The following is a 19,383-nucleotide window of genomic DNA, read 5'->3' as shown; positions in this document are numbered from 1 at the left end:
CAGCAGCGACTCCCAACCGCTGCAGGGCTGCCCATCAAGGCTGCCTGGCGCCCACTCCTCACCCCCGCCTGCCTGGGCCAGGATGCACCAACCATGGTAAGGCTGCCGTCATTAAACGACCTTGGCAGGCACCACACACCCAGCTCGTGGGTAAAAGTCTGGAACTAGTCATGTGGCACCTGCCGCCGCCAGGCAGGTCGGGTGCTGCCCAGAACTCCACAGCGCGGCCCAGGGAACGTCGCCTGCTGTGGGATCTGAGGATGGGCCCCTGCGCATGGAGGACCCCAATGGTCGCCCGCAGACCCCCGACACACCACTGCACACACAGTGCCTGAACAATGTATTCTTCTCAGCGGCCACCAGAGGGCGCGTGAACTGGAGGCACGGTCCAGAGTCAGCCCAGTGCTCACACAGACCGCAGCCCTCCCCTCCCTGTCTCAGTAGGTCCATCCGCCTGTCCCAGAGCGGGCTGCCACTTGGTGCCTGTGCACAGTTCTACTCCGAGGCTGCCCGTCAGCTGTGCCTGGGTGCTGGGGTGGAGCGGGCGGGGCCTCGCCTAGGTCCCTGGGACCCCTGGTCCATGAGTCCTCCATGCTGGCCTACTCCAGAACCACAGTGCCGCCCACCGCCTCCAGGGCCGCCTTGATCTTCTCGGCCTCCGCTTTGGTGACGTTGGCTTTGATTTCCTGGGGCAGGGACTCCACGAGCTTCTTTGCCTATTAGGGAGCAAAGTCAGACACTAGGGACCCGGGTCCCTGGACCGAGCCCACCCCGGGAGGGGGCCGTCCGGGCGGGAACTCACCTGCACCAGGTTTATGCCCTGCACGAAGTTCTTGATCTCCTTGATCAGCTTCACTTTGTCCACCGGCTTTGCCTCTGTCAGGCGGACGGTGAAGTGCGTCTGTTCTTTCCGTTTGGGGATGTCTTCTTCTACTGCCTGGGGGAAGGGGAGAGAAAGAGGGTGGCAAGGTGAAGAAGGATGGCTGGAGCAGGCTGCCCTGTCCTGTAACCCCAAAGGCAGGGCCCAGGCCGACAGCTGGGCAAAGCTTGCGATTCCAGCAGGAGGCCACGCCACCAGACCAGCTCAGGTCGCCCAACTGGTCAACTCCCTATCCACGCGGTCCTCTCCCTGTCTCATCCGCTCCTCAGTCAGACCTGGCTCCATCATTGCCCAGAAACATTTCCCTCTCCAGACGCTGTTCTAAACCTGCCTCCTCCCCGCACCCCTAACACTCTACTCCTTCATCCCTTAAAAACTACAACTTATGAGACAGGAAGAGCGACACCTAAAGTGTTTTGTGGATAAAATAACGTCACAGGAAAGCAGTGCCATTCCAGTCCTCAGCCAAGCCCAAGGTTATGTATCGATGACAAATTTACAACCAACTTCACCAAGTGACCAACAACGGACGGCTGGGTGTGGCAGCTCTAGAAATCTGAATAGGTTGGGACAGGAAAGCACTGATTCTGGGCCTTGTGCAAATGGCTCCTGGCTACACAAGAAAACGCCTGTTTGGAGATGTGTGGTAGAGCACAGGAAGGAAAGAACAGATCAGAAATGTGCCTTAAGTTTCAAGGGACAAGTGAGGCAAATGTGGCAAAACCTTAATTATCACTAAGGCTGGATGATGGATACATGGGTGACTGTGCTATTTCTACTTGTGGATAATATTTTTGTAACAAAAGTTGCAAAAAATACCTCCAAATTAGCGTGTGGCTTCAGGTCTGCTGGTTTCCTCCCAGAGACCCAAACCTGCCCATCACCCAGAGGCTGGAGCTGCCTATCACCTCCCACTCCTCTCCAGCCATGACAGGCCTCATACTCCTGTGCCCACCGTCCCTTTGCCAGGAAACCCTTGCCGCCTTCCTCAGCTCCTCACATCTCTGTGTCACCAGCTTACCATGGCGTTTCTCGAAATTGTAACCCCCCTCAAGTTTCTTCCTTTTTTCCACAGCACTTACGATTACTATTCAACATAAGTTCTTTCTGTCTTTTCCTCTCATCTGGCTCATCGTGTTTCCCTCCACTAGAAACATGGTCCCCAGTGGTCAGGGACCCACACATCCTTGCAGGGAGGAGGTCCCGGGAAGTGGACAGGAGCCCATAGCCAAAAACACACATATTCGCAGGGCGTGTTGACTGATGCACACCCAAGATGAGGGTTGAGAGGAATCTGGCCACGTGACATGTGGCAAGATGGAAACTGGGCACCAGAGAAACATCTCTTTCTGCACAGGACCCCAGCCTGGGCTCACCTCGGGGACTGCAGCAGCAGGGGCCGCACCAGGCATCATGCCACCCATTGGCATGAGTCCGACATCCTGGATCTTCAACGTTTTCTGCAGGGACAGAGGAGAAGTTTCAGAAGCAGACTGTCACACCCAAATACACTCAGGGACAAGTCTGGCACGGTCCTCGCACCCAGGGAGCACACTTTCCACAATTTACAAAACTCCTCAAATACTTCAGAAACAAGACAAGGGCCCCAGCCTTGGGTGCCCAGGCCTGGCCCGTGGTACCTTCAGGAGCTCATTGAGGTCTGAGATCTCCAGGAGCGTGAGGCTGGCAATGTCCTGGACCAGCTGCTGGATCTTGGGGGGGTACTCCTTGGGGGTGTTATCCAGGGGTGCACCGGCGAGGGCTTCCCCCCTTCGATGGCTGCTGCATCTCATCAGCCGCAAGGTGCAGACACGCGGCACCTGTTGCCTAGACCCCAAACAGAGCCATCAGCCTGGCACAGGTGGGTGACAAAAGTCCAAGCAAGTAGACGCCATGCGCTCAGGTCTAGCTCCTTGGTCCCAGCCCAGGGTTCTCGGACTCGAGGGTTCACGTGGATAGCAACGGGAGTTCCCAACTACTTTACATTCTTCAAGAACCTTAGTAATCCACATAATTATCGCAAACATACTACCCACGTTAACTTCCTGGTTTGAATGAATGGTAACAGCCCATGGGGTAAGGCAACTACTTGAATGCATTTTGCTACACAAAGCCTTTCAGAACCTGGGTCCCTCGACCCGCCGGATGCTCTGATGGGAGTCCTACCACGTCACTGAGCTGCGGGGGAAACTGAGGCCCGGACAGGGGCAAGAACCCATCCAAGGTCATCTGGGGCCACCCCAGCACTCTCCGCGGCCTGCACGGTTAGGGGGTCGGCACGCGAGGGGAGGCCCCGCGCCCCACACCCTCGCCGAAACCCGCCGAGCTGGTGTATCCTCCCGCCCGCCGCCCCAACCCGAACCATCAGTGGCAGGCCGAGGACCCCCACTCTGCACGCCCAGTTCTCGGCAGCACGCGGTACCTGGCGAGGCGGAGCGCGGTGCCCCGAAGCCCGAGACATGGCCCCCACAGGGGGCGAGCGGCCGCCAGCAGCATCGCTCCGCGGGCGGGAAGGTCACACGCGGCTCCCAGGAGGAGGGACACTCTAGCCGCCGGGGCTGCCGAGTATACACGCTGGGGAGGACGCTCTAGCCTCTGGGGCCTCGGAGCATACGAGCTAGGGAGGACGCTCTAGCCGCTCCTCGCTCCAGCTTCCTCTCGCTTCCCGAGATTACCCACAAGGCGACAGGTCGCGCATGCGCAGATCCTCGTTGGAGGTGCAGGCCGGGCTCTGGGGTTCAGACAGTGCCTGGCTCGGGCCCTCGGCCCGCTGGGGAACGAAGGCCAGTGAAAGGCGAGGCTTGGCGCCAGGATCCGTTCGACGAGGAGGCGAGCCTGGCCTGTATTGTACAGCGCCGTGATCGCTGCCCCCCGGCCCCTGCCCAAGCTGACGCCTGCTGACAGTGGCTTTCGGCTCCCGACGTTTGCTCTGCGGCCCGCAGCCCATGGTCACCCAGCGCGCAGAGTTCCAGCTGCCCTCTGGCCAGCCTGCTCCGGGCTTCCTCCTCCACTGAAACGGCTGCCTCTCCCGCCAGCACGGGAGGGAGCACGTTTTGTCTTTCGGTCCAGACCGCCCTGGGAGCGAGGCCGTGCCTTGGGGGCTCGGGACTCCACTTAGTGTTTGCCAAGGGTTATAATTGCGCTCACAAGGGGTCGAGCGATGGAAGGGCTGGCAGCCCCACTGGGAGAAGAGCAACTGTAAGCCCAGATACCCAAATCCTCTGCGCTCCTGCCATCCTTTCCGTCCAGCTCTCAAAACATCCCGCACGTGGGGTGTCTGGCTCCGCCCCGCTGCAGCGTCTGCCGTCGGGGTCCTGGACTTTTCTTCAAATGCAGCAAGCCGAATAGCAAGCAAATCCTCCAGCTGTCCCATCTGCCCCACACTTGCTAAGAGCCAGTGCTGAAGCCAACCAGACTTTAGGTCATGTTGAGAAGGCAGGGCTGCCCTCTGCCCAGCACCTATCTTGGCCCTGCTTTTGACCTGAGCTCAAGTAGCCCGTGTGCCTATTAAACTAGCCCATTCCTTCATAGAAGAGCTAATGCTGGGGTCAGCTAAGGGGCTTGGGTATTTAAGGTGCGGTGTCCTGAACTCGGGATGCAACTAGCACTGTAGCTGGACTAGAGCTGGGGGCCCTGCAGGTGTCTCCCAGGAGTTGGGCAGGGCTGGGAGGGGAGGACAGAGTGGAGCCCCCGTGCTCAGTTTCAGGGAGGAGACGACAGAGATGCAGCTGTGGCCAGTGCAGCATCCCCTTTAGTGGGGGGTGTGGGGGGACGGTGTCCCCTGGGGAGACTGCCCATGAAGCTGGGCCTGGGGCAGGGGGCAGGCTGGCTTTCACACCACTATCCTCTGAGCAGACACTCAATACATGTTGAAAGAGATTTTATTATCACTGTTCCATTCCGCCTACTTGGGGCACTGGATGAGATGACAGCTCAGAAGCAGAGAAGCTGGAGACGAGCCCCCACCCTTCCTGTGAGGGCCAGGAGCGCCCCTGCTGACAGCCCAGGGGCCACACTAGAGGGCTCTGGGGAGACACACTAGTCACAGACCACAGGTCCCCACGGTCTCATGGGACAGGGGGATGGGAGGGCAGCGGAACCCCACTCCAGTCGGCCCTCATAGGACCTGACATACCAGGCTGGGGGCTTCCTGTCAAGAGAAGATTCTTCCCTCCCACCCTCCACCCTGAGGCCCAGCTCTGGGGGAAGAAGTCAGAGACCAACTCAAGGAGACAGGGACGAGGATGGGGCCTGGGGGACAAGGAGCCAGCAGGCGAGGACAGGAGGAGGGCCAGGGAGAGGGGCCATCCCCACGCGCTCGGAGCAGGGACACTACAGGGCAGTAAGAGGAGAGCACGAGGCAGGAGGACGATGCTAGTTAGAGACGGAGGCGGCGGTTCCAAGAACTGTAGTGTTCCTCTGGGCAGTGAGTTGGCCTGGGTCAGTCGAACGAGATGAGCTGGGCTTCGCTGCCCTGTGCGGGCGGCCCCGGTGCTGGTGGCTGGGGGGCCACAGGAGGCTGCTGGGGAGGGCCAGCCGAGGGTGCCATCTGGAGGACACACCAGCCATTGGTCCTTCCTCCCCAGACCCGAAATCCCCACCCTCCAGTGGCTTCTCTAGAGCCCTCCGTCTGGGCCTCACCCCCAGGACTCAGGGCCTCCCCGTCAGCTGTGGTGGGCTCCCTGACGGTTCCTGCCCAGCATGGACAGACCCCGGGAGTTGCCGACAATGTCTGCCACTGAGCGGCTCACTACCTACAGGTCCTTGCGTGTGGCCCTCCAGGCTGTGTCTGCAAGCAGCGGTCCTGGCCACACTGCTTGCTCTTTCCAGGGTCACCCCTCGGTGGAAGGCATGGTCCCCTGGGTAGCAGGCCTGAGAGGCTCACCTGCTGGTACAGGGGCTGCTGCCCCGAGATGTAGGGCTGCTGTGGGGGAGGCAGAGGCGCGTCCTGGCTGGGGAGGGTGGTCATGAGATTCTGTGGAGAAGAACCCTGTCACTATACAGATGGGGAAAACCAGCGAGGAGAGCCCATGGAGGGGAAGAGGGTGGTGATCAGAAGGGCCGAGCCTGCCCAGCCTCCCCCAGCCCTCGCCCCTGTGCAGACACCCAATGTAGTCTCACCTGCACACCGTAGGGCTGATAGCCCATGGACACCGCCTGGCTCCCCATGTAACCCATGGTGCCGGACTGCGGAGGCTGGGAGATGGCCGGGAGGCTCTGCGGGGCCTGCGAGGCCACGTTCTGTTGGGGAAGGGTGTGATGGGAGAGGGCTGGGCACCCAACGGGCCTCTCGGGGGAGGGGAGCGGCCTCGCCCACCTACCTGATAGCCCTGCGTAGGAGTGGGCTGGTAGGATGAGTAGGCTGGGCTGGCGGAGGGCCCCGCTGGGCCCTGAGGGGCCGCCTGCCCGCCGGTGGCCCCTGCCGGGTACATGTAGGCATTCACCATGCTGGGATCTGTGGAGAAAAAGAGGAGTGAGCGCGCAACCCAGGAAGCGGGGACACTTCTCTGAGTTTTCCACTTTTGTTGTGACTTTTGGAACCAAGTTCATGTTTCACAGTCTCAAAAAGGAAAAGAAATAAAATCAACAAAGATGGGAGAGGACCCCTACAACTGAACAAAATGGGAAGAAATGAACCCAACTGTCTTCCAAATGAGTAAATGGTGACACTGCAGGGGCTGGGGAAGAGCTAAGTGGAGTAACTTCAGAACCCAGAATCTGGACCCTGGGCTCGCAGCCTGAAGACACAGGACAAATGGCAAAGAGCATGGACAGGAAGACCCTTTGCACAGTGGCCTGGAGTGGCATTCCTAAAACTACCTTCTGTGAATTCCAGGAACGAACAAGTCAGTACAGAGGACGAGAGGCAGGCCTGTCAGGGAGAGGGTTAAAGACACAGAAAGCGGGGGGGAGCCTGTGCTGCTGGACTGGGAAGTATGGGAGTAAACGTGTGTTTTGGTGTACACAGATAAAGACACGTGTGCACACGCTTTCTGTTCTGTCTGCTGAGGGCCTAAAACCCAGGTCTGGGTCTCCAAACGCCATCCTCCACTAAGAGGAAGCCGGGGCTCCTTGGAGAAACAGGTGCTTCTAGGACTGAGAAACTACATGCTGAACACACAACATCTACTTGTACCAGGAAGAAAGCATCCAAAAAATGGCGGAACATGTCAGGAGCACACGGGCGCTGGCCTGAGGGGCTCCCAGGCCACACCGGGGACAGTCTGAGCATCAAAACAAATAGAGTAAAAGATTATGACTTTTTTAATAAAAAGTATTTAGTTGGCAGGTGAAAATTTAAGAAGAACGAGAGTATTTAAAAGTCTTATCGGGCCGGCCAAGTAGCTCAGTTGGTTAAGAGCTCGCTCAAGAGTTTGAGCTCTGAGCAACAGCAGTTCGATGCCTGGCCTGAGCTGAGCTGCCACTGAGCTGCCAACAGGTGGCAGGATGGCTCAGCGGAAAAAAAAAAGTCTTCTCTCCACACAAAACACTTGCCTATCAAGGGAAAAATTAATTCCAGTGACATCCAGTCAAATTGATACAGCCCTAGTACGTCACACCGACGGGGGACTACGTGAACACAAACTGAGGGATGGTCTGCAAGTGTTCTCTGAGAAGTCAGTGTTACGAAATACAAAGGCAGACCAAGAAATGTTCTAGATTAAAGAAGGCGAAAGAGGCCAGCTGAATACAACACATGCGAGGGGCATTCCTACTGGGGCAATCCAAGACCACAGTGGCTGTGGGTGAGGTCCCAGCACGTGTCTGTGCCCAGGGCCTGAGGGAGTGTCTGGTTTTAGGAAATGTTCACGGAAGCCGCTAGGAGTAATGGGGACCTGCCTGCCGTTCACTCTGCAATGGGCCAGGAGAGAGAGAGAGGGAGGGGGAGGGGGAGGGGGAGTCTGTGGAGAGCAAGCAAATGTGGCAGAATGTTAACATCTTGGGAATCTGGAAAATTCTTTATACCGTTCTCTTAATTTTTCTGTAAATCTCATGTTACGCCGAGAAAAAGAAGGTAATGGTGTGGGGCCCACCCTGGTGGTGGGCACGTCCGCCTGCCCGTTACCTGCTGCGGCCCCGGGCATGCTGGGGTAGGGGCCGCCGCCGGCCGGGGCTGGCTGGCTCATGTACACGGTGTGCATAGGGGAGCCCTCCACTGAGCCTGCGGGGCTGAAAGTCGCTGGGAAGCTTGTGGGGCCAGATGGCTGGTATAGCACGCCCCCCGCCGCGGGCATGGCCTGGAGCTGGGGACAGAGAGAGACCGTCAGGTGGTTGCCAGAAGCCCACGGCTGGCGGGGTGAGGTATGGGGGCGCGTACCTGGGCGTAGGGCAGGGCGAAGGCAGGCATGTGGGCGCGCATCTGGATGGTCTGCTTCTGCTGCTCCAGGCGCATCTGCCGCTCCTTCTCCTGCTCCTGCAGGCGCTGGATGGCCAGCTGCCTCTGCACCTCCAGGTACTCCTGTGACCACAGCACAGCGGTCAGGCAGGGCCACTGTGCCCTGTACCCCGCCTCCGGGCTGCCCACCGCACCTGCTTCTTCTGCCGCATGATCTCCAGCTTCTGGGCCAGCTGGATCTGGCGCTGGCGCTCGGCCTCCTCAGCTGCCCGGCGCAGCTTCTCCCGGTGCTCCTCCCGCAGGGCACTCAGCGCCCCCCGGGCGTCGCGGATCTGCGCCAGCTTGTCCTGCAGCCCCTCGTAGTACACTGCGGGAAGGCAGGGCAGGGGACCCTTGGCACTGCACAGAAGCTCAGGCTGCCCGGTGGGGCTCCTGCCCCGCGCAGTGCCGGACCTGCCTTTGCCCAGCCAGGTGCTCATCAACAGGGCACAGCTGGCATGGGGGCTAGCTGGGGGGATTCTTCCTTGAGCTAACTGTCCTACGCTTAGTGGGTCATTTCCTATCACTAGGAACACCTCCCTTGGAGTCCACGGCCCAGGCTCCCAAGAAGCCGCAGCCCCGGGGCAGCCCCACCCCGGGAACCTTTCACAGCCCTTAGCCACTGGCCAGTGTGGGAGGCACCCACGGCACCCGGGTGGTGCAGTGAGGATGCCCGGGAGGCACGTACGTCTACGCTCGTCCAGCTGGTTGAGCAGCTCCAGCAGCTGGGGGTGCATGCTGTTGATGGACTGGAAGAGGGACAGCACAGCCGAGTCGTTGGTGATGCTGCGGCCGCGCACGTGGTTGCTTTTCATGCGGTTGACGAAGGTGCTGACGGCGTTCTGCAGCGCCTTCAGGAACTGCGCATGGCTCTCCTCTGATTCCCCGTTCTGGCACTGCTGGGGAGGACACACAGGGGGGCTGGTTGAGCCTCACCACGCCACCAGGACTGAGTGGGGCACAGACTCTTGGTGGGGCGGTGGCAGCCCCACCTGCTCCAGCCCCGGAGCCATCCGGGCACTGAGCTCCGAGCCTCCGATGCCCCTGACCTGACCTCTGGATGGTACTTCAGGGGACACCACAGCCTCCTGCCTCACAAATGAGGAAACCGAGGCCCAGGGAGGCTTGGCTCTTGCCACGGGCACGGCGGGTGCCAGGACAGAACTGGCTGCAGCCCCTCGGGCCTCCCTTGCAGGCACTCCCCCCAGTGGTGATATGGGGCCTGCCTCCCCTGCTAAGGCCTGGGCATCTTCCTCCAGTGGCCAGCATGGCCCACAGGCCCCTGCACAGACTCAGACTCTGAACAGCCCTAGAACATTCGGTCCGTTTGGGGTGGGCAGCGAGTGGCTGAGCTCTCGGCCACAGCCAGCCCAGAGGGGCCCGCCTGCAGGTTACCGTGGGCACGGCTTGGCTTCCTGTCAGGACAGGCGCCTGTGCAGGGCCTGATACTCTGCACTCGGGACGCCACGTTTTCCCGGCTTACCTCACTGAAGTGGCCGCTGGAAGCAGTTACGGGCTGAGAGTCTGTGTCCGGGAGGGGAGTCTGGAAGAGACCAGCGGGTGAGTGGGCCCAGCCTGCCCCATGCGCCCCTCCCAGGGGCCTGTGGTGCAGGAGCACTGAGAGGGCCCCTCACCTCCGCCGCGTTCACAGGCGCTGCGTGCGCCTCCGCAGGCTGGGCGGCCGGCTCCGCCAGGGGCACTGGCGCCGACGGCGTGGGGCTCTTCCGAGCCTCCTCCTGCTTCTTTTCCCAGTAGTTCCGGTTCAGGTACCGGGCAAGCTGCGCGGGTGACAGCGGGTCACCCTCGAGGGCCATGGAGCAGTGAGGGGAAGCACCGCGGGCGGGGCGGGCGGGGTGGGGGGCTCACCTCGGGGTCCATGTCCTCAGCCAGTGGCGCTGACGAGTTCTGGGGAGACACGAGACATGGAGGATCTGAGGGGCCACAGGTCAGAGGCGCAGTGACCTGCAGCCTCAGGCCGCACGCCCAGCTCCTCCCCAGCCCTCACTCAGGAGGCCGGCCTGGGGGGCACAGCAGAGACACTGGACCCTGAAATCTGGCCAGGGTCCTAGAACCACTAACAAGGAGCAGGGCAGCACCTTCCCTCCCGCCCATCAACAGCACAGTTGGTCCCCAACAGGTAGGGGCAGGGCTGTTCTCAACGCCTGGCCGGACTGGCCCCACCCACTACCCACCCCCTACTCAGAGGAGCTGAGGCCACAGAGCTTGGGTCCACCCTTCCACATAGTAAGTCCTTTCAAGGCCTCAGTTTGAGACTAGAAAAACGCAGTCACCCTGACCCCACAGCTCCACACCTCCTCCTGCTGGGGGGTACAGAGGAGACTGAGCTCACACCAGAGGGGCCTCCAGCCCCACAGGGGATCCCTGACCAAGGAACCGAAGACTGTGGGGGGTGGGAAGGGGGCAGGCCGCGTGACACAGCACTGTCCTTTCCGGGGCAGCCTCCCTGCTCCCTGCCACGGAAAGCCATCCGAGCCAGTGTAACCTCGCCAGAGGGAGCACTCACCACGGGCGAAGAGTACAGGCTGCTGGCAGGGGGCGCTGAGGAGGCCACGGGTGTGGGTTCCGCCTTGGGGTACGCGGTATATGTGGACTTCTGTCTCTGTGGGAGGACCAGGCGAGCACATGGCACAGGTGACCGAGCCTCCACACTCTGTGCCCTCCCCAAACATCTAAGGGTGCTCCCCCGCACCCCAGACTCGGGCCTCCCCTCAGCTCACCATCCTCTCCTTCTCCTCGGCCTCCGACTGTGACAGGGCCAGGGCCAGCTGCAGCTCCTCTTCTTCCTGCAGAGCCGTCTCGTCCCTCTTGGGGGGCAGCTGGGGACAAACAGAGCTGGGTGAGTGGGGCCTGGGGAGAAGCTCCTGAGGAGAGGCGCCCGCAGGCCGGCCAGTACCTGGGACTGCTGCGACAGGGGGCTGGTCAGGTACTCCGGGGGCAGCTCCATCGTGGAGGGGGCCTTGCCTTCGGCTTTCCTGGAGCAAGAGGACAGTGTGGGGGACTCAGCATCACACCCTGGCCTCCCCAGAGTTCTTGAGGATGCTGCCTGGGACTTCCTCCAACATCCCCATGGAGTGACAAAAGTGGTTCCATGGCCACGCTTGGAGAAAAGCTGAACTCTCCAACCAGCTCCGTCACTTCCAGGCCTAGGAACCCTGTGCGAGTCACCAGGCCCGAGTCATAGCCCCCTCTCCTGAAAGCGAGGTTCAAACACCCGCCTGGCTGGGCCGTGGCTTCCCACAGTACAGCGCGCCACTGGAGGGACCTGCAGACACCCCTTAGCCGAGGGACCGGCTCCTATCACCAACGCTGGGACACACAGACGGCCTGGGCCTCTAAACCTGCAGCACCGAGAGGCATAGCCTCACTCCTGGGATCCCACCAGGGCGGCAGAACCTGACCTTGACCATGAGGAAGCCTCAGAGCCAAGCCGAGGGACACACTGCAATGGCCTAGACCCTTCAGAAATGTCTGCATCACGAAAGACAAAGAGGATGGACATGTGCAGGGCACGGGGGACTGAGGGGGCGTGACAATCCCTGCCATGCACTGAAGAGCCCGATGGGCCCTGATGGGGCAGAACTGCCACTGACTTCACTGGGACTCGGTGAAGCCAGAAAAGGGCTGCCAAGTACGCATCAGCGGGGCACTGATGCCAAATGGCCGACCTGACAGGCATGCTGTGCTACGGAAGACAGGAAGACGATGCGTCCTTCCTGGGAATATGAAGGTTCGGGTGGGGGCAGCTCACTCACTACGCTTCAGGATAAAGCACGTGTGTGCGAACACACACGCAGATGGGAGAGGGGGACATGCAATGAAGCCACCGTGGAAGTAAGTCGATGTCAACACCGAGGGACCAGGTGGACGGCATGCGTGCAGGGTCTTCTTATCGCGCCTGCATCTTGCTGGTAAGTTTTACTTCCAAACGAAAAGTGAAAGGACAAACAAACCCCAGCAAGTGGCTGGCAGGTGTCAGGCCCCGGCCCTGGCACTGCCCTAGTCTGCGGCACGGCGCGGGGATGGGGCAGCCCTCCTGGACAGCCCTCGGCAGGACAGAAGCCGGCTGCATGGAGCATTGCAGCCTGCGGGCACCTGGCGGGGGACTCACTTGTTCAGCTGCTCGTAGCAGGGCTCGCACACACGCACCTCCTTCTCGATGCCGAACTTGGGGATGGTGGAGTACCGAGAGGAGCACTTGCCGCAGAAGATCTGGCCGCAGGCCCGGCAGTGGTGCTGTGACATGTGACATGGGGCAGGTCAGGCGGTGGCCAGGAAAGGACCCGAGGGCCCGTGGCCCATGCGCACTCCGCCCAGCACGCCTGGCCACAGAGCGTCCCAGGCTGGCCTCCCAGGCTGCGGTGGGCCAAGGGTGGGCATGCCCGGGCCCTCAGCTGCAGCCGCTGCTTAGAAGGAAAGATTTTAAAATAAAAAGGTTCACAGAAAACGTGTGTGAATTAAGCTGAGATGGGTTTTGCTGGGTGAGGCCAAGCCTTTTTTGTCACCGGCCTGGGCTTCACCAAGGACAGAGACATTGGCTTCAGGGTCTGAGCTGGACAGGCTGAGTCAGCTGAGGACAGATGGCTGAGGGGCTGTCAGCAGAGGCAAGTCTGACCATCAGACACCAGGCCCTTGGTGGCCACGCTCACACATAGCTGAGGACTAAATCTGCTCCCCGCACCAGCAGGCCACAGCCAAGAGGGAAAGGACCGTGAGTGGGGGCAGTGGCCTCGGGATGATGGCGGGTGGCCCGGGGTCTACCTGGCCTTGCATGCGGCTGGGCCCCTCCCCCCATAAGGTGCACTCACCTTGCGGGTCACCACCCCGAACTGCACCCTGCACCGGTGGCACTCCTCCGCGTCTACCCAGTCGGGAGCCTGGGGGGTGGGCAGAGTCAGGACCCAATAGCCCTCCCTTTCCAAGATCCCCGCTTCCCACAGACGGGAGAAGACCCAGTGTGGGCAGACACCACGCAGGTCAGTGTGGACGCGAGGAAGGAGCCTCTGAAGAGCTTTCCTTTTTAAAGGCTCAACAGCAAGACATCCCACAGCTCCAAGGACACGTCAATATTTGTTTAACGACGTGAACCCACCAGCCACAGTCCAAAGGCAGCACCTTGACCTGTGTTCCGATCTCAGCCTGCAGAGACACTTGGCAGTGCCAGACGTTCTCGTTTTTGAGATAAACAGCCGCTCGCCTGCCGCCAGTGCTACCAACAAGCCCCATCCAGGCTCCCTCCAGCCTCCCCAGAGCAGCCCCAAGCCTGCATCCCCTGCAGCTGGGACTCACTCTCTCTGCAGCGAACATGGCGTCACTCTCCTTGAACTCAGGGAAGACGTGTCCTAGGGAACAGAGACTGTGGTTAGAGCCAGGGCCACCCTGGTGTGTGCGAGGCCCGACAGCCTCACCTGTCATGACCAGTCTGCCCTGAGGCCTTTGGGATCCACGTCCTAGCTCTTGGCATCTGCCTCCCCGAAAAGACCTACAAGAGGAGGCCCAGGGCCCCCAGGTGGCCAGTGCAGTGACCCCACACTGGAAAAGGGCGTCCTGGTGCACAGCTGGCCAGCTGCTCCACGCTAGATGGAGTGAGGCAGAGCCGGTCTTGCTCCCACCACGTCAAGGCCTCACAGAGGTTCCCTGGGTCTCCCATGTGGCTCCTGGCCCCTTACTCCAGCCAACCACACTTCCCTGTGCTCTTAAACATGGATCCTCAAGCCTTCGTGAGGCACAGGCCCTTTGGGACTTCTATCAAGCTTTGGACGCTCTCCCCAGGAAAGCGAATGTGAGTACACACATGGCACCGAGGGCCTGACACCAGCTCACAGACCTGCACAGGAACCTCGTCACACCTCCGCATGGTCCCGCCCAGCCCACAGTCAGCAGACACGGCCCCGCTCATACTCTTTGCGTCTTTATGGCCAGCGGGCCAAGCCAAGGGCTGAGCACAGGCGGGAGCCGCTCCGGCCCAGCCCCTCACTCCCTGTCCGGCCGAGACCAGCCAATCCTCCAAGCGTGGCCTACACCCACTGCCCAAACCCCACAAGCTCTCTGTGGCTGCCACAACAGGAGGAAGGCAGAGAGGTCCTTAAAAAAAGCACCTCAGCACCCACGCCTCGGCTTAGAACTGTCCAAGGACCTCCCGCTGCACTCAAAGCGCCCCAGCTCCGCCCGCACCCCTCCTCCGGGCTGGCACCTCCCGTACATTCGGCAGCCTGTGTGCTCAGCCCCGGTTCCGAACCGGAATCCTCTGTGGGATGCTGGGGCCCAGAGCTTCTCTCACTCTTCATCCTCACTCTCAGGCCCATCACACGTGCCGCCTGCTCTGCATGCCTCCCCGCCCACTCGTCCTAAACCGGCCCGGCAGGGGCCAGGTCCCGGCTTTACTTCCCTCCTAGAACCTCTCACTCAGAAATTAGCTTGTTAACTTCCCGTGTGTCTGCCGCACCGCCTCACGCCTGCCCCCATGGGGTGTGAGGTCCAGAAAGGCTGGGGCTCAGGAGCCCAGAGCCGGGCTGACCTCACGCACCCATCCTGGGGACACCCGCTCCACGTGCCCACCACTGGTTACGAGGTGAGATGCTGTCCACCCCCAACCATGGCTCATGGCCCCGCCTGGTGCATCGCTCAGCCCCTGGAGGCTGTGTCCCTCCCCCATCCGACTCACCTTCCACCTTCATGATCTGGTACGTGTCCTGGACGACCTTGTACTTGGGCTCATTCCGGAAAGCGTGCGCCCAGGCCTGGATCAGGTACAGGATCTTGTTTCGGACGTTTACTTCCACCTGCCTCTGCAGAGAAGAAAGGAGCATCAGGAGGCCGTGGGAGACGCAGGTACCAGAGACCTGTCAGACTGAGGAAGTGGCTGGCAGGAACCCCCTACTCCAAGCCGACAGGGCTGGCAGAGGCGGATGGGTCCCACGGCGGGTGCGGGGGCCACGTACGACCTTCTTCCCAGGCCCTCCTCCATGGACCCCACCTCTGAGGACAAGTCATCACACTTGTCTGCCCACTCAGGGCCTGGACTGTAAACCCCAGAAGAAGCCAGGGACCCCAGGCCAAACCTGTCTAGGTCCCGCATCCCCCACCGACCTGCTTCTCTCCCTGGCCCTTCCTGACCAGTGTGGGAGCCCCTCATCCGTAACCCACTCTGGCCCTGCCCAACACCGGCCTCCAACGAACGGGCAGAGCCAAACAGGCCTAGGCAGGGGGAGCCGCTGTGTAGCCAGCCGGCCCCCTTCCGGTCACAGGCAGTCCAGGGACATCCCCACATACAGAGCCACCATTTCCACCAGCTTAGAGCACAGCCAGTCACACTTCCAGAGCCCTCTTGGGGCACTGTTACCCACGCTCGGGAGGATGGCAGGACAAGAAAGCTGCTTCAGGAAGACAACAACCACAGCTCAGCACTAGGCTTCTGGTTCTTTCCTGTGACCTGTGTCCAGTCAGTAGACCCTCCTGAACTATCTCCAAAGGGGACTAACTGGCTTAGACCACGTGTGGCAGAACAGGACAACTGGCAAATGTAGAAGACAAGTTCCAACTCCTTCCTCTCTTTCTGATGGGCCAGAGTAGGGACTGGCCAAGGTCACCAGCGGGTCTCGGAGAAGCCGGCTGTCAGCTCAGGTCCCAGACAGGCGCTTGGCCACATGGGCTCACATGCATGCGGACAGGACTGGGAAACCGTGGCCTCGCCCACCGGTGGCAGAAGAGATGGTGCCCAGGGCTGCACTTCTCAGCAGCCAGCCCCAGGGGCAGCCTCACCTCCATGGGGTCCCCTTTCACCTCAAAGAATGGCTGTTGCACCCTGCTTTGCATCACACAACCTTGGGTGTTACCGCCCATGTTACAATCCCTGCAGGGGGCAGTGTGAGCCTCAGAGGCCATGGGCAGGACCAGCTCAAGAAGGTGCTCGGGCTCAGGAGGACATGAAGCCTACTCCCAAGGGTCCCTGCTCTGCTGTCTCCCCACTGTTCCCCCATGGACACGTGCCTCCCGCTCAGAACCCTTCCTGACCGTGTGCGTGTCCCCCGTCCTTCAAGGCTCAGCTCCCAGCCCTGCCTCGGGATGCCTTCCCTGACCCTGCAGGAAGAGGGGCCTGCTGCACGCCCCGACACGACCAGGTGGGGACTGGCATGGCACAGGGACCCCCTCCTGACGCGGAGTGCCTACCTTCAGCAGCTCCTTCAGCTCCTCCATGGTCTGCTTGTTCGCCACCTCGTCGTGGACCGTCTGGCCACAGTTCTTCACCACGGATTCCATGACCTGTAGACACCAGGACGAGAAGGGTCGGGTTACTGGCAGGGCAGGGACCTCTCCTGGACCGGCCCACCTCCCCAGGAGAAGGGCCCGCAGGCCACCCAGCCCATCCGAGAGCCCACATGGCAGCCTCTGAGGCAGGCAGCAGCCTGTGGGTCTGCTTGCTCACACCACTAACTCCGCGCTTTAGCACCAAGGATAGAGACTAGAGTTATACTCGGGGCCCTTAAGTGTGTCAGCTTCAGGCGGAACAGCTAAGACACTGCTCCCGCCAGAGCCCTGTCAGAGCTGCCCACATCTGCCCTCACGCCCGGTGCCTGCCTTCTGCCAGTGGTGTGCCCAAGTAGGTAGGGAGACAAGGCCGCGAGGGCCACTCATGTCTGCTATCCTGACTGCTGGGAGTGAGGACCCTGAAAGGACTAGAGTGCAGGGATCTAGTCACCTCGAGAGCATATAAGGCCACATGGGGGTTCTTGTCATTGACTTTCTTCTTGATAGAACTCACGGCATATTTTGCTCTGAAAAAAAAAGGCATTGGCAGAGAGAGAAAAAAGAAAACAGTCTCAGCAACTAAGACGAGAGAAGTCCGTCTGCCATCTGGTCCTTGAGAACCTCCAAGCTAAGTCCTCTGACTGTCCCCAGATCTCAGAAATGCCAGCACACTGCCCAGGCAGCTCTCCACCAAGGCCGCAGGTCCCTGGGGGGGGGGGGGGGTGAGGGGGTCAGTGACCCAGCCACCCCAGTGCACAGCGCGGCTGCCCCCATGCTCACTTACTGCGTGTCCCCCTGACGGATCAGGTCGCAGATCTGGAGGATGGACTCCCAGTCGGTCTCCAGCAGAAGCTGGCTGGTCGCTTTGTCTAGGGCAGAAACGCACTGTTACAGGGGCTCGTCCTGCTGATTCCCGAGGTGGCCCCCAGCTCAGCAATAGGGAGGACCGGCTGCCTTATCCCCATTTTAAACATGTGGGCCAAATGGAAACCCTGAGAAGATGCTCCCGACACGCGGTGATAACCACAAGCGTGCTGTCCTCCCCACATGGGGCAGACAGCTTGAAACGTAACAACAGGGATCCCATCGTGTGCTCATTACACACCAGCTGCGGTTCCAAACGCTTCACGTGAACTGTCTCTTTACACAACCTTCCAAGCTAGGTCCCATTTCCATCCTCTGCACATAAACTGACACAGACAGGTGAGGTCACTGCCTGAAGTCACAGTTCGCTGGGGACAGAGCCAGGATTCAACGCTATGCTCAGCTGCTTCTCCACAAAGAGAAATCTGCCACCTCGGCCGTCAGAGTCCCTGGTTTTCAGCAGTTTAACCTAGTTGGTTAGATCTCAGCTGGGGCAGGGCTGCAGAGGCAGCACGGGCTCCAGACCCCCGCTTCAACGGGTGGGAACAAGAACCTCCAAGGATCCCCCCAACTAACAGCTCTCTCTCCATCACCATTGCCTCACACAGACGTGCACGGAGGCGCTGCTGCTCCAGCCCTGCCCGCACCGTCTTCCCCGGAGACCACACATGACCTAACAAGGCGTGCACACGGTCAGCTCTGACTGGTACTGACTGATCACTGAAGGGCTGAACCACCCCGTGTCTGAGTCCCTCAGCTGGCGCCTTCCAAGAGCAATGAAGGTGCCTCATCTGAGGTCTCCCCCAAAACCATACTCAAGGGAAAAGGAGGGCAGGCTGGGGCTGACCGTTCGAACACCCAGTGCGCCTGTCCCAACCCCAGGGCGTTCATTGGGGAGAGGGGGAACATGCCCACAAATGTGTGACCTCCAGGAGGCTCAGAAAGGAGCTGCCATAGGCCTCCAGCAGACAGAGGAGCCGCCTTCATGAATCACCAGGGCTTCCCGGAGCGAGTGGGGAAGAACAGGGCGGCTGGCCTGGTCCCCAGGGAAGCAGCCCTCAAATGAGCTCGGCAGGTCCCAGGGAGGCGTTCTCCGTTTGGGGGTGCCAATGTTTGGGTCAGAAGCCCCAAGCCCCACGCAACCTAGGCTTTTGGGGGGAGGGCATCCACTGATGTTTTACTATTTGACCGAGTCACCCATCTTAGTGACTCAGGACTTCGGGCCCGCTCAGTCAGATGCCTGTGATCAATTCCTGGGGACCTGCTGGCTCCTCCGCGGACCCTCACTCGCCTCGTCAGCGCCCGCGCCCGGCAGCACCGAACCCAGATCGCGGAGCGCCCACCCAGTGTCCGGGCCACGCAGCGGCAGCCCCGCTCAGCTCCCGAGCCGCGGACCGGCCGAGAGGATCGGGGGCCGCGGAGTCGCAGCTGAGGCGCGGACAGCGGGCTGGGGCCATGTTACCTAGGAGACGCTCGAAGGTGCCGCTGCCGCGCCCCATGGCGACCCGGCCCGACCCGACGCCACGGCCTCCTTTGCTGCGAGCCGGCGCGCCCCCGACTTCCGCTTCCGCCTTGCCCTCGGGCGCGCGTACGCACGCACGCACGCACGCACGCACGCACACGTCGCCGGGCGGGCACCCGAGCAGCGAGGAGGTGGGCCTTTCTGTCTGCCCCAGACGACTGAGCGGTGGGTCGGCGGCAGTGGGCCCTAGACAAAGGCCTTCCCACACCATGTGGTCACTAAGGATTTCCCGGGGGCTTCAGACAAGGACATTCCTGGACTGTATGGGCATCAAGACTTCAGCTTTTAATATTTCCAAGTTTCTACCGCGCCCAGGAGCCAGTCAGAAACTGGTACAATGGCCACATGTCCTAATAATAAACCTTAGCTGCCAACCTGGAAACTTCAGGGTATATAGCCCCGAGTGGGGAGTCCCACTCGGGTCCGGGCTCAGCCTCTGGATGTAAATCCGCTGAGCCTGTGCTGGCATTAATAAAA

At 60.9% G+C, this 19,383-nt stretch overlaps 2 protein-coding genes across 4 annotated transcripts; both read right to left on the bottom strand.

The window, feature by feature from the left end:
- Positions 1-323: 323 nt before the first annotated feature.
- MRPL12 (mitochondrial ribosomal protein L12) lies at positions 324-3,469 on the bottom strand. The gene is made up of 5 exons (XM_019661961.1): positions 3,303-3,469; positions 2,521-2,707; positions 2,257-2,340; positions 803-937; positions 324-716 (listed from the first exon to the last, which is right to left on the bottom strand). The coding sequence occupies exons 1-5, from the start codon at positions 3,374-3,376 to the stop codon at positions 600-602; spliced, it is 597 nt and encodes a 198-aa protein (XP_019517506.1). The 5' UTR covers positions 3,377-3,469; the 3' UTR covers positions 324-599.
- Positions 3,470-4,743: 1,274 nt separating this feature from the next.
- Positions 4,744-18,968, bottom strand: HGS (hepatocyte growth factor-regulated tyrosine kinase substrate). Of its 3 annotated transcripts, none has more exons than XM_019661958.1 (22): positions 18,847-18,968; positions 17,305-17,389; positions 16,972-17,047; positions 16,443-16,535; positions 14,938-15,061; positions 13,563-13,615; positions 13,082-13,150; positions 12,385-12,509; positions 11,170-11,248; positions 10,994-11,092; positions 10,780-10,875; positions 10,122-10,160; positions 9,890-10,033; positions 9,739-9,798; positions 8,944-9,154; positions 8,411-8,583; positions 8,199-8,339; positions 7,947-8,124; positions 6,202-6,335; positions 6,002-6,121; positions 5,766-5,855; positions 4,744-5,429 (listed from the first exon to the last, which is right to left on the bottom strand). In XM_019661958.1, the coding sequence occupies exons 1-22, from the start codon at positions 18,881-18,883 to the stop codon at positions 5,322-5,324; spliced, it is 2,334 nt and encodes a 777-aa protein (XP_019517503.1). In that variant the 5' UTR covers positions 18,884-18,968; the 3' UTR covers positions 4,744-5,321. The 3 variants fall into 3 exon arrangements, with proteins under 3 accessions (XP_019517503.1, XP_019517505.1, XP_019517504.1); XM_019661960.1 differs by having other exon boundaries at positions 6,002-6,106; XM_019661959.1 differs by having other exon boundaries at positions 8,944-9,151.
- Positions 18,969-19,383: the final 415 nt, after the last annotated feature.

This window comes from Hipposideros armiger, unplaced genomic scaffold, assembly GCF_001890085.2.
Source record: "Hipposideros armiger isolate ML-2016 unplaced genomic scaffold, ASM189008v1 scaffold_362, whole genome shotgun sequence".
NCBI classification, from domain to species: domain Eukaryota; kingdom Metazoa; phylum Chordata; class Mammalia; order Chiroptera; family Hipposideridae; genus Hipposideros; species Hipposideros armiger.
The sequence above is the reverse complement of the archived record's forward strand: the minus strand, read 5'-3'. Positions and strand labels throughout refer to the sequence as shown.